Source organism: Notothenia rossii (genome assembly GCF_949606895.1).
Source record: "Notothenia rossii genome assembly, contig: scaffold_159, whole genome shotgun sequence".
NCBI lineage: Eukaryota > Metazoa > Chordata > Actinopteri > Perciformes > Nototheniidae > Notothenia > Notothenia rossii.
In genome coordinates this window covers 1-16,021 of record NW_027639972.1, presented here as the reverse complement: position 1 = coordinate 16,021, position 16,021 = coordinate 1, and the positions used below count along the sequence as shown (strand labels likewise).

The window sequence follows — 16,021 nt, the reverse complement described above, 5'->3', positions numbered from 1 at the left end:
AATAACATGAGGTAGCGAGTCCCACAGAAGAGTTTTAGTTTGATACATAGAGGGGGGAAATGATAAAGATGTTTAGGGTCCAGTCACAACATCCGATGCACCTTATTCAAACTGGGGGGGAATTATTTAGTTTTCTAAAGAATTGCGTTTTGCAGAGCCAAACATTGTTTCCAAACAGAATTTACTTAAATACAGACATGGTAAACAAATCACATTGTTGCTGCAGCTTTAAATATATTTTGCACTTTTAGTGGAAATGTTAATAAAGTAAAAATATTGAGAATACAGACATTGAAACTTTATTGTTAAAATTAAAAAACGTTCTACTCTAGTTGTTCTGGCCCTAATACTCCTCCATACAAATACTTCTAAAAAAGGTATGAGTTTGAATAAACAAGTTTAAAAACAATCAATGGACACATAAGTTGTAACTGCATTGCCAGAGCTCCATACTGCTATTGTCAAACAAGACATTTTATATGTTCAGTTATTATAAACACATTTTCAAACCTCTTCCAGACTTAAGGAGACATGTAAACAGTATTACAAACTGTCAAATAGAGCTCAAGCAATTAGTTAAGTCAACTTGTATATAGATTCCTTGTTTCCAATTTGATATCAATATTTTAATTTTAAATAACCTGAAAACCTTTTTGACTCTGGGATACTGAGCAGATGTTTTATCAAGGACAGGATATCTGACATCAGATATCAGATTGAATAGATAAAAGGAATAAATATTAAATTAAATAAGGACTAATGTTGTTAGTAAATTGCCCAGGGGGTCAGAACAACACCCTGAAGCAAATGTGCCTGATTTACCTTAGTTTCACAACTAGGACACATTTTCACCAAGGTTTCTGAGCATTTACACCAGTTATGAAAACTTGCCAAAAGCACTTCCTGCCAGACAACTTTCTTTGTAGCAGGAAAATAAAATGTCCAAAGTGTGGCCGGGTAACAATTTTGTTCACTATTCTTTTAGGTAAGAAAGATAGAAAGTAAATGTGAACACTACTGACAAAGATAAGTAAAAGACCTCATTATATCAAAGGCCCGTTTCGGTATATATATATATTGTATTATAATTGAATCTGATGGATAGATCTGAAGCTGACATTAAATATAAATACCTTTTAGTTAAAAATGTATATTCAAAAGTTATCAAACAAACGGAGGGAAGTCAAAAGCATTAGCCTTTGGATTATAGTGGAGTCAAAGTATTGGAGTAGGTACACTTAGTTATGGTCCGCCACAATTTGGCACCAAACAGCATAAAACAAGATTTTGAAGCACAAATCTATGGGCAAAATAAACCACACATCACAAAAATGATGCTCGGAATAATTTATTTACTGATCTATGAATCAGGTTTTCACAACAACAGAGACACATATCACAAACAGTTGAATTCATCCTGAGAACAGATGAGGTGACACAGATCACCAGGAGCCTTCCTACTTGGGGGCACACCTACAATTATTTACTTTTTGGCCAACCATCCAATCAATTATTCAGAAAATGAAGGGGCAAAATATTCTTCAAGGCCTGCTTAGGCACTGTTACTCTTTTGCCAATTGATCTTTTTGTCAATATGGTGATTTGTTCAAGAGGTACTTTTAACATGTTTCATGTCCACATTGCACATGTTGCCTCATGAGCAGCAAACATATGCACTCGTCTCTTCGAGTGCTTGATCAAGATTGTTTAGGGAATAGAGGGGTATTGTTTTATCAGTGATACAGACATAAAAACACATACAAATGTATTATTAAAATGATTTCACTATCACCACTGGACAACACACAGGCATGTTGTCCAGTGCAGGCAAGTCCTTCTATTCATCCATGAGTTGGCTTTATTGCAGTGGTGCGGGACTGATGGAGGAAGAGCAGGAAAAGGAAGATTGCGGTGTTGCGTCTGTGGAGAAGAGATTCAGTCACATTCAGTTTGAAGAAATGTATATTCATTAAGTAAATTGTTACATCTTATAACAGCAGAGTGTCAAATCAAAGTTTTCAGATCAAAATAATGTTTTATTGTGACCAGCAGAGAGAATCATCATTATAACTGAACATGTATAATATACTTAATTATTATGTCTTACTGTAACAAGTATCAGAGTTTTGTTTCTGTTCTCGTTTCATGTCGTGCCTGCGTTGCTTTAATATTGGTGTTTTCATAAAAGGTCATCTTTTAGCTTGCTTTATTGTCACATATATTGTTAATTATATTGTGAAGTTTAAAGGATGATTAAAAGCTGGTCTCAAAGAGGCAAGCTCACTGGCTTCACATAACTTTATGCTTGCGTTTTTAGTCAACCACTATAGCAGTTGCTGCTATGTACAGCTTCCACTACAGTTTCTGTATAATTGTCGTATTTTTACTTACCATATCTAGTCCACGCTTCTCTTTCCTCTGTATATCACTGCAGAACAACAGGTTGAAATGACATTAGAGAAAAATAATAATTTTACTTCTTAAGTCAAATAAATGTTTGGGTGGTTTCGGTGGGACTTAAAATAGAGTTATAAATATATCTTTGCATATTATAACACTCACCTGTACCAAGGTTGCTGCCTTCGCAAGAGACTGAGAGGGCAGGGGAAAAAAAGGTTGAAATTCAGTCAAAATGTTGTCAATCATTTTAAACATGATTCAGCTGTGCCACCTTTGTTGCCCTCTGAGGCTTGAATCGTCTTTACTGCTGTTGTGTTCCCAAATACAGAAAGACATAAAATCACTAGTGCTAAAACTTTTCCGTTAAGAGCATAAACAGAGGGTTAACTTTTAATATAAACAAAAGGACACATTAGCTCCAAACTAAATTCCTATATTATTTATCATCATAAACAACTGAGAGATGTCACAATCCTACCTGAGTAGATCCTCTGGGCGCAGAAGAGGACTTTGCTGCCCTCTGGTGTGAGCGGAGTCACCACCACAGTGTAGACATCCCCACACTGGATGTTGGGAACATCACAGCTGCTCTCCCCGGGGGAGGCGGTGCAGGTGTAGTTGTTCCTGCTGCCCACCAGCTCTGTGACGTAGCTGTGGCTGCTGCCAGCACCGCGCCAGTGCACCCGCAGAGAGCTGTGGGCCATCCCATAGAGCCGGACGCCTGATGGACAGCAGGCACCTGAGAGAGAGAGACATGAAGGGAGCTTTCTGCAGTGGCTTTAATGTCTGAAAGATAACCAGCCCATTCAAAGAGAGCACTACAAATTGTTTTAATTTTTGGAACATATATTTCACCGAGCTGTCAAATGTTAATCCTGACGCACATGAGCAAAGCAGTCAAGAAATGGCTTTGAATTTAAAGTGTATTTTGTAGTGCCGGGACTCGATTAAAAACATTAATCTAATTAATTAGAGATTTTTTAATTAATTAATCGAAATTAATCGCATTTTTAATTACATATAAATATTTGACCTGAGAACAGTGAGAAGATGTCAATAAAGTGTGCCGTCACACAGAGGTACTTTGAATTGCTTACCGGGGTCCAATGATCCCCAGTCAGGGCAACACATTCGGCTTTCTCCAATAAATTCTCTTTATCTTCCTTTTCATTGTCATAAAGCTGCTGGATTCTTTTTGTCACTGTCTTTCTGCATGGCAGCTCATATGTTGTGTCAGACGATGCAATCTGTAGTACCTTTTGCAGCCCCTTATTTTCTACCACTCCAAGTGGTCTACAGTCGAGTGCAATCCAGTGAGCTGGTTATTTTTTTCAGACGTGGACTTAGTTATCCTGGCCCTGAAACCAGTCATCTGGTTGAGTGTAGGTTGGGTGTGGGTCATACTTGTCAACCCTCCCGATTTTCGCGGGAGACTCCCGATTTCATTGCCCTCTCCCGGTTTCCTCCCGGGGTCATATTTCTCCCGCATTTCTGACAAAATCAGATTTACACACGACTGTTTCCACTCGGACTTTAATAAGCTACACCATTGTTTGGTTTCCATGGTAACACGTCTCTTTAGTAGCGCGCGCGACTCAATGTCTGAGAGGGAGAGGCAGATATTCCGAGAAAACAGAACAAGAATCGACAACTACTCTACTCTCTGCTCACTCCTTTCCTGTAAAATGCAGGTCCAGTCCACACATATGCTCCATCAACAATGATCATCATTGTTCCAACGTGACGCTAATGCTAACAGGCTAACTTAAACTGCTAAACCTCACCAAAACAAATAAACGCACTCTGTTTCAGCGACGGACAGTAGCATGCAGTCCACAGCTGGGTCCTATTTGAGCTTCTGACACCATGTTTGTAGATGTAGGTGCATTAATAAACAAGGCAAGTCAGGCTGTGTCTCAACGCCGTGTATTCACATTAAGCAGGTAATCATACAACTGAGGTATAGTCACGTGAGGCAGATATATATCACAGGCACAATACGTCCACAGGGTAGAGCTGCAACCTAGCCTAAACCACCCTGTAACAGGTGCTACAGGCCGCAAGGCAGTGCACTTACAACTACAATAAGCATGTTAATATTAATCTAACAGCTCCGGCGATCCACTAGCACCCCCCATTGATACATACCATAAACAATCGTGTATATATATATTGCTTCTTTTTTATAATAAAAGTGTCATGTCAGTGCTTTCTGGTAGATACACTACAGTTGCAAAATATTTTCTTTTCATTGGAAGAAAACCCAATCACTTACTGGACGAGAAGCCCTCATAGGAGCAGTTTGACCGGCCCCCGCTGTGGCTGATCGCCTCCATGGTGATGGTGTAATTGGTCCCACAGGTGATGCATCCCATGAGGCAGTGGGAGTCCATGGTGTGGCAGCGGGCGTGGCCACGCGTTGATGTTAGGGAAGTGATGAATGTATGCGCCCCTTTAGCGGGAGACCATGACACATTGCTCATTGCCTGCGTCACCTGATCCACCACTTGATCCACCGGGCAGCACGGTCCTGTAGAAGAGGATGATACATTTAGTGTTGAAGTGGAACAAAAAAACTACCATCTGTATTAAAATCAGAATACCTATATTCGTCCCACAGAGGGGACATTTACATTTGTTACAGCAGAAAAGAGCAAAAGACAGCTTGATATTAACTAAGAAATCAGTTTTTATTACAAATATCTGTGTTCGTATTCCATGCTGAGGAAACCTTAAGGTGTTCTTGAGGCTGTAGGTGGCGCTACACGTCACTAGCATGCTATTATATTGTTGTTTTTAAGTCCTGCCTGTGCTTTATAATAAAATGGTTCAATCACAACTTTTGACCGCTCACCTGTTTCCAACAATTCAGAGTAGCTGGGTAAACCCAAGCCTGCTGGGCTGGTTGCTATGACGCTGACTTCAAAGTTAGAGCCACAAGGAAGGTCAGTGATGTCGCAGCTGTTTCCGTCTGTGTTGCAGGTGCGTGTGCCGTCATCTCCCGACGCTGTCACGGTGTAAATAGCAAGCCTGTTGTTTGGAGTCCAGCTGACACTGAAGCAGGAGGAGTTTCTCTGAGTCAACATCAGATTCATCGGCATGCATGGAGCTGACGGGTGGAGGAAAAGAGGAATTAAGAGCATAATCAAACCTCTGAGACTACTCCACATACAGTACATGAGGAATGGATGTGAAATTAATGAATTGGCTGTAGGCCTATGTGTAGTTTTCAAATATACTGTAGCTCTCTGATGACCAGTCTAGTTCATAATATTAGATATCAAGCATTTGAAGTCATTCAAAACTATTTTTTAACTGATCTTTTAGCGTTATTTAAATGGGAAATCTGAAAATGAAACAAAGTGGAAAACTTTACAACTTAAAAATGTAACTGGATATTTGCTGGATACAGGTGGGCACACGTTTCCTACCTGTGATTTGTGTGTGAGCTTTGCATGCCCGGTTGCATCCGCTGATGTCGTTGCAGGGTGTCACCACCACGCTGTAGGAACTGTCGCAGCTGAGGTCAGAGAGGGCGCACACCGGAGCCGTGTCGTTACACAGGATGACCTCTGAACTGTCTGCAGCTCGAGTCTGGTACAGCTCTGCCCCCCGAGAGACCGTCCACGTGATCTCAAACGTGTCAGTGCTCACGGCGGAGATGGATACACCCTCTGGACAACAGAGCACTGAAAGACACACAGGGGGTGTGATACACAGAAAATCATGAATTCAAATCTGTCCCCTCAGTGGCTACTTACAGGTGGTGTCGTTGAGAACCTGTCCTTCAGGACTGCTGCCAGCCTGGTTGAAGGCCATCACAGACATCAGGTATGTGTGGCCACATGTGCAGTTGTAGGTGCAGCTCCTGCTGGTGGTGTTGCAGCTCTCCTCTGCACCGTCTCCTCTCTTGATGAAGGCTGTGTAGCTGTCGACGTGAGTCACCGTGTCCCAGGTCAGCGTGCAGCTTCCTTCTGTCGACTCCACAACAGCCAGAGACTGTGGGGGGCAGGGGGCTGACCGGACAGGACAGCAGAGAGTTTAGTCATATTTTAATGACAGAGGGTTTCAGAGCAAACTAGTGCTGCCATCATTTTTTTATCCATATCTAGACTAGCACTAATGTGTTAATGTTAGAATTCTACATATAACATAATAATGTTTTTCTTATTAAACAACTAAATGTAATCATAACTCTTGTAGGGAAGTGTATGTTCAAAGTATCCGTTTGATTTCCTTGTATATTAGATTTAATCTATTTAAGAATTCTTCTGATGGTAAGAAAAAGCCTTATGTATTTTATGTTTGAAGAGAATGTGAAGATTGAATGATCTTATAGCTGTCTCGTAAACAGATCATAAATATGCAAAGACGAATAGATTTCTTGTCAACTTTCAAATTAAACCATTTTGATAATCCATTAATGTAAGGATCAGAGGTTCAAATTGATCCTGTAGTCACATTTATGGCATCGAAGTAACTTTGGATAAAAGTGATTCTAAATAAGATGTAATGAACTAACTTCCAACCAACCAACACTTATACAGTATCTTGTGACTAATCCAATACTCCTTGCATTATTATGGCTTGCTCATTATAGGTCTACGGTGCCCTATTACAAACAGATAGTTCACAAGTGTGATCGGAATTAAATGTAGTCTAATACTCACAGGTGATGAACACCATGGGGCCGGATTGGTCGCTGGGCCCGGCCTCGTTGGAGGTGCTGACCCGGACTATGTGTACCTCTCCGCAGCCCACTGGAGCCAGGATGCAGGAGCTGGATGTGGATGTGGAGTTACAGGTGAGGTTCTGGTCGCTCATCACATGGTACTGGAGGGACCCAAAGACCCCCTCATCCCGTTCCCAGGACACGGAGATAACGGCCAAACCGTTATTCATCACCATGGAGACATTGGCAATAGATGGCATAGCAGGTCCTGTGAAAACAATAAAACATGCCCAATGATGCATTAAATAAAAGCACACATAAAAACACACTAACAGGAGTAGAGAAGTATAATTAGAGTAATAGTTTCTAAATTACTCTTACCAGTAATGTTTGGTGAGGAACATGTTATTACTAATAATACTGTATTAATCAGATGGCTGCCGTTCTTAGATATAGATGTCACAGCCTGAGGTTGAAAATATTTTATATAGTTCAAACCAACACAGAGACCCACTATTTCAGCATCAAATGACTGTTTACATGTCAACACTTATCGAGTTATTTGAACATGGCTTTATAACTAGTTCTATTTGTACAGTTTTTGTATTCTTGTGATGGCATAAGTCTTTGTGGACAAATAAGACACTCCAGAGAAGACCAGTGCTACCTATGTGTCTTTTTGAACTACTAGGAGTCGCCCAAGTTCAAATGTAGAACCTTTTCTTGTATGGAGTAGTTTCCTTTATGAAACAAAGGGTTTTAATACCATTTCAAACAACTTGAGTCATGTTTTTTGTAGCTTATATAGGCTACATCCCATGATAATCATTTGAAGATATATATTTTTACACAATATTCTGTGTCTTAAGGTCATGTTTTAGGTTCCACTATTATATATTTCTAATAAGTGCAAGACTGTGAAGAGGTTAAATGTTTCTGGAAAGCAAAAACTTTTTTTGTGTGGAGGAGGCGTGTGGTGCAGTGGATAGAGCGTTGGTATTCGGATCAGGTTCAAACCCCTCTGCAGTCAGAATGTCGTTGTGCCCCTGGGCACTTTACCCCAAATTGCTCGTGTGGGGATTGCCCACAGTATTGAGTATGTAAGTCGTGTTGGATAAAAGCATCCAACAAGTAACATGTAATGTAATACTTACCCAATAACATGAAAAGTTCTGTGACTGTGTTAAGTTTATTTAAGATTGCAAGCCTAGTTAATATTTTCTCTCATCTCTACACGTATAATATTTTTTACATGATCAAATAAAAAAGGCACATGGACTCTATATACTTGTAGGAGCAATCATGGGTATTTCCCACACACAGAAAAGAGTCTCGGTGCACGCTTACTTGTCATCTGGTTGATGTACTGACTGTCCTCTCCCTGACGGCCCTCGGGGTCCCAGGCGAAACCCTTTATGACGTAGACTGAGCCCATATCCAGGCCGGAGACGATCCAATTGGTGCTGGAAGTGTTGTGCTTGATGAAGGTGGTGTTCCAGCCAAACTTGTACAGAGACAGGCTGTACTGGACAGCGTTGGCAACAGGAGCCCAGGACACAGTGATGCTGTCGTTGCTGGGAGAGGAGGCGGAGAGCTGAGGAGGGGGCAACACTGTGGAGGGGGACAAAGTTTAACTTTATGAAGCGATGAGGGCGACTGTACTTTGAGTGAATATGTTTCTCTTGACTTTGATTGTTGCTTACTTAGTCATTTAAGATGTATGCTTTTGAAGCCAAGTCTTAAGGGAATAAACATCCTGAGTCATGTTTTACAGCAGTTAAGTCCTAGTAAAGCCCTTACTTTTTTGTGAATCCATTTTTTTATTTTTTGTTCTATTGTCAGCAGTCACAGATCCAAGCAGTGATGTCAGAATATGGGCTGCACCCAAGTATCAGCCACTTCACAGACTTTTATGCACCTACTAAAAAATGAAAATGATAGTTTTCATGTTTCTGAATAAGTGAGCAATCAATCTCACATGTTTGAATTTAATTTAGATGTAAAAAAGTTTTTTTTAGTTTCAAACATGTGAGTGGAAAGCTTCGGTTATAATTTTGAAAAATGGTGGATGTATAAATAAATCCACCTATAGTGTAGTTATTCTCAATCTGAAATAAACAGAAACCTACATTCAAGGAAGGGAAATTAAATCAGAGGTGAATAATGGCAAACGGCGAACAAAAACGATGACTGCCTGTAGCATGTTATTTTGTACTCATGTGGATCAGATAGTCCCCTGGGGATGGAGTAGAGAGGTGCCAGCCATGTTCTCAGGATCAGGTCCTCCCATTGTGTTTAACAGAGAAGGGTCCGGTATACTTACCGTCTTTACTGGAAAGACCCTAAGGCATTGATCGGCAAGAAAAACCCTGGATTCTTTTTGCACAAAAACTGAAGATAATGTGTATACATTCCCTGACAGGACTGTATACTCTGCTAAGAGACAATGAAGGAGAACAAGTGACTCCTGCAGGGTATGGAGACTGAGAAGAACAGGACATATTGTTTCTTACTGAATATGTGACTCATTGCTATAATCCAGCCCTTGGGGTTTAATTGTTTACCCACTGAATACATTTCTTAGGTTTTGTTTCTCAATCTTGAATTATGGACACAAACACTACAACAGTACCTGTCTTTGCAGTCACAGGGGACGATGGCTGGCTCTGGCCTCCACTGTTCACAGACATGATGCTGAGTGAGTACTCTGTGTACGGGTCGAGAGACTCAATCTCAGCGGGGGAGGAGGACACGATGTATTCTCTGATGAAGCGGTTTGGATTCTGCAATCGTATGATGTAAGATGTCGCCCCGGTCTTCAAGCTGAAAGACACGATAAAAGTCTTGCTGTCCTTCGACTTCACCGTCAGGATTGGATCCATCACCTCAGGAGCTAAAAGATTCACAAGAAATACAGTTTGACGAGATACTACACCTTCCTCCACCTTCTCAGCGATAGTTGGCAATGCAATCCATCTTTTTACCCACAGATTTCAGGGCAAACTATTTATTTTGTGTCTGCAACAGTACGTCAATTTGAATGCTGAATGTAATAAAATAAAACTATTTGCTTAAAGAAAGGCTTATTTAAATCATGAGGAACCAACAGTGACTCTTCTGTGCTCCTCTGTTCATCATCAAAGTACCATTTAAGTGTTTTAAAATGTACACATTACATTAGTTATTCAGATAACAAATGTTTAAAAAAACATTGACTGTAATGTGTATACAGATACACTATATAGACAAAAGTATTGGGCCACCTAAAGGCGCTTTTATGACATCCCATTCCAAATTCTTGGGCATTAATCTGAAGTTGGTCCCCCCCTTTGAAGCTATTAATTTCTGGAAAGGCTTAACAAGATTTTGGAGAATCTCCATTCTAGTTCAGCCCAAAGGTGTTCAAGTCAGGGCTCTGTGCGGGCCAGTCAAATTCTTCCACACCAAACTCATCCAACCAGGCCTTTATAGACCATACTTTGTGCACTGGGGCACAGTCATGCTGGAACAGAAGAGGTGCCTTCCCCAAACTGTTTCCACAAAGTTGGAAGCATAGAATTGTCCAAAATGACTTGGTAAGATGAAGCATTAAGAATCACCAGACAAACCACCCCATAGCATTATCCCTCAAACTTTACAGTTGGCACCAGGGGTGGACTGGCCATTGGGAATACCGGGAGATTCCCCCGGTGGGCCGGTGCCGTGTGTGGGCCGGAGGGCCAAAAATAAATAAATAAAATATTTGTTATTTTGCCTAAATCATACCGGCCCAAAGCAGCTGTCACTACGCAGTGAACGATCAGGAGTTAGTGACTGAGAGACCTAGCTGGCAGTTGCTTACAGATGGATAAACAAGCTCCAAAGCTGGCGTTTTTGTATAGTTTGCGTATACAGTATTGTAGCGAGCCCTGGGTTCAGGGGGAGTGGCTGTACCCGTAGGCGAGTGAAAAGGAGGCAGTCCGTCTGCCTCAGCGGTCACGCGGCGCCGAACGTGTTGCCCACATTTATTGTTTTGGTGCAGTCACTTTTGCCTCCACTTGCTGTTCAACTAAATGTTGAAAGAAAAAGTAAATTTGTTTACAGTTCTGTTTTATATGGGTGTTGACTAAGAATTGGGAGGGATGAAACACTTTTTAATGGTCACACATGCAGAGCACACAGCACACAGTGAAATGTGTTCTCTGCTTTTACCCATCCTAGTACCAGGAGTCTAGTACTAGGAGCAGTGGGCAGCTATTGTACAGCGCCCGGGGAGCAATGGGAGTGAGGGGGGAAGGGGGATGTCCGGTGCCTTGCTCAAGGGCACCACGGCAGGGAAGGAGGTGAACTGAGACCTCTCCAAGTAGAAGTCCACACTCCAAAAGTAGGTCTGGTCGGGGACTTGAACCGGCGACCCTACGGCTCACAGTCCAAGCCCCTACTGACTGCCATAGATTTAGTCCCTAAGTTTGCTCTCAAAGTGCACCAGATTGATGCATTTAACGTCAACATTTTAAAAAAAAATCTTCCCGGGGGAGCTTGCCCCAGACCCCCCTAGAGGTGGTGAGGTCCACCACCTGCCCACAACCCCTGTTAAATTGTCTCACCCACATTGAGGATGCTTCCTACGCCCATGTTTTTTTCCATTCGTCAAGTCAGGCAAATTGGGTCAAAATGTTAATTCATCAATGATCTGTTAACATTAAAATTGCGAAATATATGCTGTAACTATTTTGCTCTAGGCAACTCCAGGGCTCAGGTAATGTGATTACTATATGAATAATTGTCCAAAACAACATTAAATGCATAGGGTTTTTTGTTAAGTAACATACTTTCGTCGCCGGCCGGCCGATACATATCGCGCATTAAGTGGGCCTGTCTGTCAATTAATCCCCGGGCCACTTTTCCTCCCCCCGGTCCGCCCCTGGTTGGCACAATGCAGTCCGGCAGCCGGTAACGTTTTCCTGGCATTCGCCAAATCCAGACTCGTCCATCAGACTGCCTGATAGAGAAGCGTGTTTCCTCACTTCACAGAACACGTTTCCACTGCTTCCACTGCTCTGGCAGCACTTCAGTGGCAGCACTCCGCAGTTATCGAGTCAGTAGAGCTTTGGCGACTTTTAAGCACTCTGCGCCCCCGCTCTAACTTTACGTGGTCTTTACGTGAGTTGCTGTGGTTCCTAAACGCTTAGACTTTGCAATAATAACACTTACAGTTGATCGTGGAATATCTACGAAAGAAGACATTGCACGAACTGACTTGTTGCAACGGTGGCATATTACAGTACCACGTTCAAATTCAGTGAGCTCTTTAATAATAAAATTACTTTTATAACGCGCTTTTCCTGGTGCTCAAAGTGCTTTAGAACGACCCAGTCTTTCACATGTTTGTAAAGGCAGACTGCAGGGCTAGTTGCTTAATTTGATACACCTGTGGCAATGGGACTGAATGAAACACCTGTATGCAATGATTAAGGAGTGTCCCAATACTTTTGTATACACACACAAGAAATAATTAGTTTGCCCGAATATCACAGAATAAAACGGTAGGCCTACTGTACTAGCTTAACTAAAACAAATGCACCAGAACGTTTGTGTGTGTGGTGAAGCTAAACAAGAATAAAACACTCAATTAAGTGCTTTAACATCACAAGGTTACCTCACCTGAGGAAGAATCGATAGTTCCAATGTTTAGTATCTCTTGAGCATTATCCAGAGCTGCAACTGTGAATGTATACATGATGTTTGGGGACAGAGAGTTGATGGTGCCCATCACTGTGTGTGGACCAAACACGGCATAACCAACGGGGTTGCCTGGGGAGTTCTGGGGGGCGGCGATGACCTTGTATGAGCTGGCTCCGTAGATCCTGGTCCATCTGAGAATCACGCTCTTCGATGTTGCAGAGAACACGGATACTTCGATATCTGAGAGAGAGCATCTTTATAGTAGCCTACTTTTTTACACCCTGAGAAATTAATTCATGTACAGATACATATAGCCTACCATCAATATTTTGTGCCCCTTCATTCTCATATGGAAATGATATTACCATCTGCAGTGTAGTTATGGTAAAATATAAAATACATACCTTGTGCTGCAGCCTGCACATGTAGATAATAAAATAAAAACGGTTATGGTTTTATATGACATTCAAGTTCCTACTACTTGACTGTAACATTGTATCACTCCTTTTTAAAAACAGTTTTTCTGAACCTGAAATGAAATAAGCAAAATGACTATAACACATTTTAGTCCGTTACTTTACCTGTGAGCATATGCTCAGCAAGACAAAAATCGCTGGCCACTTCATATTTTCTTGAAGTAAAATGACTTCTCTCCTCACACTATGCAGCTTCTGTTGGATTCAAATACTTCTCTCTTCAAGGTTTCACCTTTTTCTAAACATACTGTGTCTGTGCTGGTATAAATAGCTGCATTTGGTCCCGCCCACTGAAGCAATTGACCATTCACAGTGAAGTAGCGTAATAGAGAGGTGAAGTCCCTCCCCTTCTGGTGGACCTCCAGGGGACCTTAATTATTTCAGGAAAAGTATGGATTGAAGTCAATGGCGAGAGAAAGATTATCTTTCGACTCCGTTTGAATTGTGCCACGAATTACACATATGATGCTTGTCAATTTAAAGGATAATTTTGCAAGTCAAAAAAATTAAAATGTGTCGTAAAACTGACACATTTATTTGTGTGAAACACTCAATGAACTATATCTCTGGTCTTGCACACGTCACCAACACCAAGATTGCCGTCACGTTAGCACTCTTAACACTAAACACACTCTTTCTTTCAGAAGGCGAAAATCACTACAAGTCTGGGCATGTTTAGAGCTGTACATACGAAAAAGGGGAGTTAGTCGGTTCCGTTATGGCGCGAGACCAAAACCGCGGCGCAGCCGTGACGCGGCGCAGCGCGGCTCAGATGGACCCAGTGGAAACTGGGAGTTAGACCACAATTTTGATTGAAAATGGGATCTTAATAAGAGAGAACAATTCAATATTTAAATGATAAAATTAAAAATTTTGGGTATCCTTTTGTTGAAATGTCTGTTTAAAATTAATCGAAGCATCAGACGAAAAAGGCTTTTGAAAATAATATTATATTTTGATTTAGGTCAAAATATAATATGTGTAAACCTGAAGAGTCAGTGCCTCACCAGCCATCAACCTCACTGCACGTCACTGCAGAAGCTTATATATAGACATCTAAGTTTTTTGTGCCCCACCACTTTTGTACATATAGAAACGCCACTGCACATGTCTACCCTACTTTTAGAATCTTTGAATCATGAATCTATTGATTAGATTTATGAACTATTCTACTCGATAGATTTAGGATTCGAAAATTCTTAAAGAGAAGGAAAAACATTTGTATTGTAGCACAATACTCTATATTCAAGGATGTAGTAAAGATACCACAACATATTTGCATTATATGGGTGAGAGACCCATATCATGCAAATATGTTGTTTTAAAAAAAAAAAGTTTTCAAAACCGTTTCTAGTCCTCGGCATTTCCAGACAAGTGGCTACTGTAATCAATCTCGCTGCTGTCTGTGCAATTTACTCGACTGACTTTTTTTTTGCTTACTTTAACATAATCTTTCATGGTGGGGCTAAGATATTTCTTGGTATGGCTGTAGCCTACCCCAGCCATACCCTGGATACTCTACTGTATGGGTCTGAAAAAGGAATTGGACTTCCTCTACCTTAAGGCCTCAAAGCATTTCCAATACTCTATACCAGGGGGTCGGCAACCCCTGGCACGCGTGCCAGCATTGGCACGCGGCACCGTAACCAGTGGCACACTAGGAATAAGTGGAATAAGTGTGCAAAATATTTAAATTGTATTTTCGGATCCTGAACGAGACCGCCGCCAGAGCGCGTCTCCCCGTTACCTGCAGAAGGAAGCCATGCACGCAACGCAGCCCGGCTCTCTTTAACTCCAGGTGACTTTCTGCCGCTTTCCTCCGTGGTGCAGTGCTGATTGTTTCACCACGGAGGAAAGCACTTCACTAATTGCAGTACCCATAAGGAGCTGTACAAATGCCGCAGTTTTTGCGTGGCTGTTTATTTAGTTGAAAGCCCAGTGGCGATCTGCTCATCTCTCATCGAAATAATATGCTACAAAGGGGCGGACTGGCCATCTGTGTGTTGAACTTTCCTGTCGGCTCCCAGACCGTAGTCGAGGAGGGCAGAAGCAACAAGCTTCAGGTTCAATAACCCACTTTAGCTTAAATGACTGGAGAGAGGCGAGCTCTTCTTCGGAGGCCGTTGAATTTATTTAGCTGTTCTTCTGTTTCACAAAATACATCACACCCCTCTCTCTCTCTCTTAAAGGGACATCGATCTCATCTCACTCTGCATGACCCTAATATCATAACATGTGTGCTCTGGAAAATCACAGAACGGACGATCGTCCTTATTATTATGCCGTTTAAACCAATTATTTAAATGTGTTTGTTAAATTCGGCATCATGTAAGTTGCGCTGACAGGTCCACACACTGCTTCAACGCAGCGAGGCTCCCCCGCCCTCCGGGTGATAGTTGACGAGCGTCAAGCTCCTCAACGCCCCCCCCCCCCCCCCCCCTTGGTAATTCTCGATCGTTGGCACGCTGAAAACATTTTTTTTTTAAATGGCACTTCATATCAGAAAGGTTGCCGACCCCTGCTCTATTCTGTTGATGAACTTTCATTGTAGAAAACCTATTTCTGCCAGGAATGTAAAAAAGAAGAAATATTTGGAGTAAAGACAAATAACATGAGGTAGCGAGTCCCACAGAAGAGTTTTAGTTTGATACATAGAGGGGGGAAATGATAAAGAAGATGTTTAGGGTCCAGTCACAATAACATCCGAGGCACCTTATTCAAACTGGGGGGGAACTATTTAGTTTTCTAAAGAATTGCGTTTTGCAGAGCCCAACATTGTTTCCAAACAGAATTAACTTAAATACAGACA

General features: G+C 41.6%; 1 protein-coding gene across 2 annotated transcripts; it reads right to left on the bottom strand.

Annotated features, from left to right (window-relative positions):
- Positions 1 to 1,332: 1,332 nt before the first annotated feature.
- Positions 1,333 to 13,457, bottom strand: LOC307027196 (fibronectin type III domain-containing protein 7-like). Of its 2 annotated transcripts, XM_079695404.1 has the most exons (14): positions 13,318 to 13,457; positions 13,141 to 13,153; positions 12,716 to 12,976; positions 9,705 to 9,965; positions 8,420 to 8,683; positions 7,071 to 7,340; positions 6,162 to 6,416; positions 5,832 to 6,089; positions 5,255 to 5,509; positions 4,676 to 4,930; positions 2,879 to 3,139; positions 2,563 to 2,592; positions 2,392 to 2,428; positions 1,333 to 1,920 (listed from the first exon to the last, which is right to left on the bottom strand). In XM_079695404.1, exons 1-13 carry the CDS (start codon positions 13,360 to 13,362, stop codon positions 2,397 to 2,399), a joined length of 2,460 nt encoding a protein of 819 aa, XP_079551530.1. In that variant the 5' UTR covers positions 13,363 to 13,457; the 3' UTR covers positions 1,333 to 1,920; positions 2,392 to 2,396. The 2 variants fall into 2 exon arrangements, with proteins under 2 accessions (XP_079551530.1, XP_079551531.1); XM_079695405.1 differs by lacking the exons at positions 13,141 to 13,153; positions 13,318 to 13,457 and adding an exon at positions 13,056 to 13,119.
- Between the last annotated feature and the right edge of the window lie 2,564 nt (positions 13,458 to 16,021).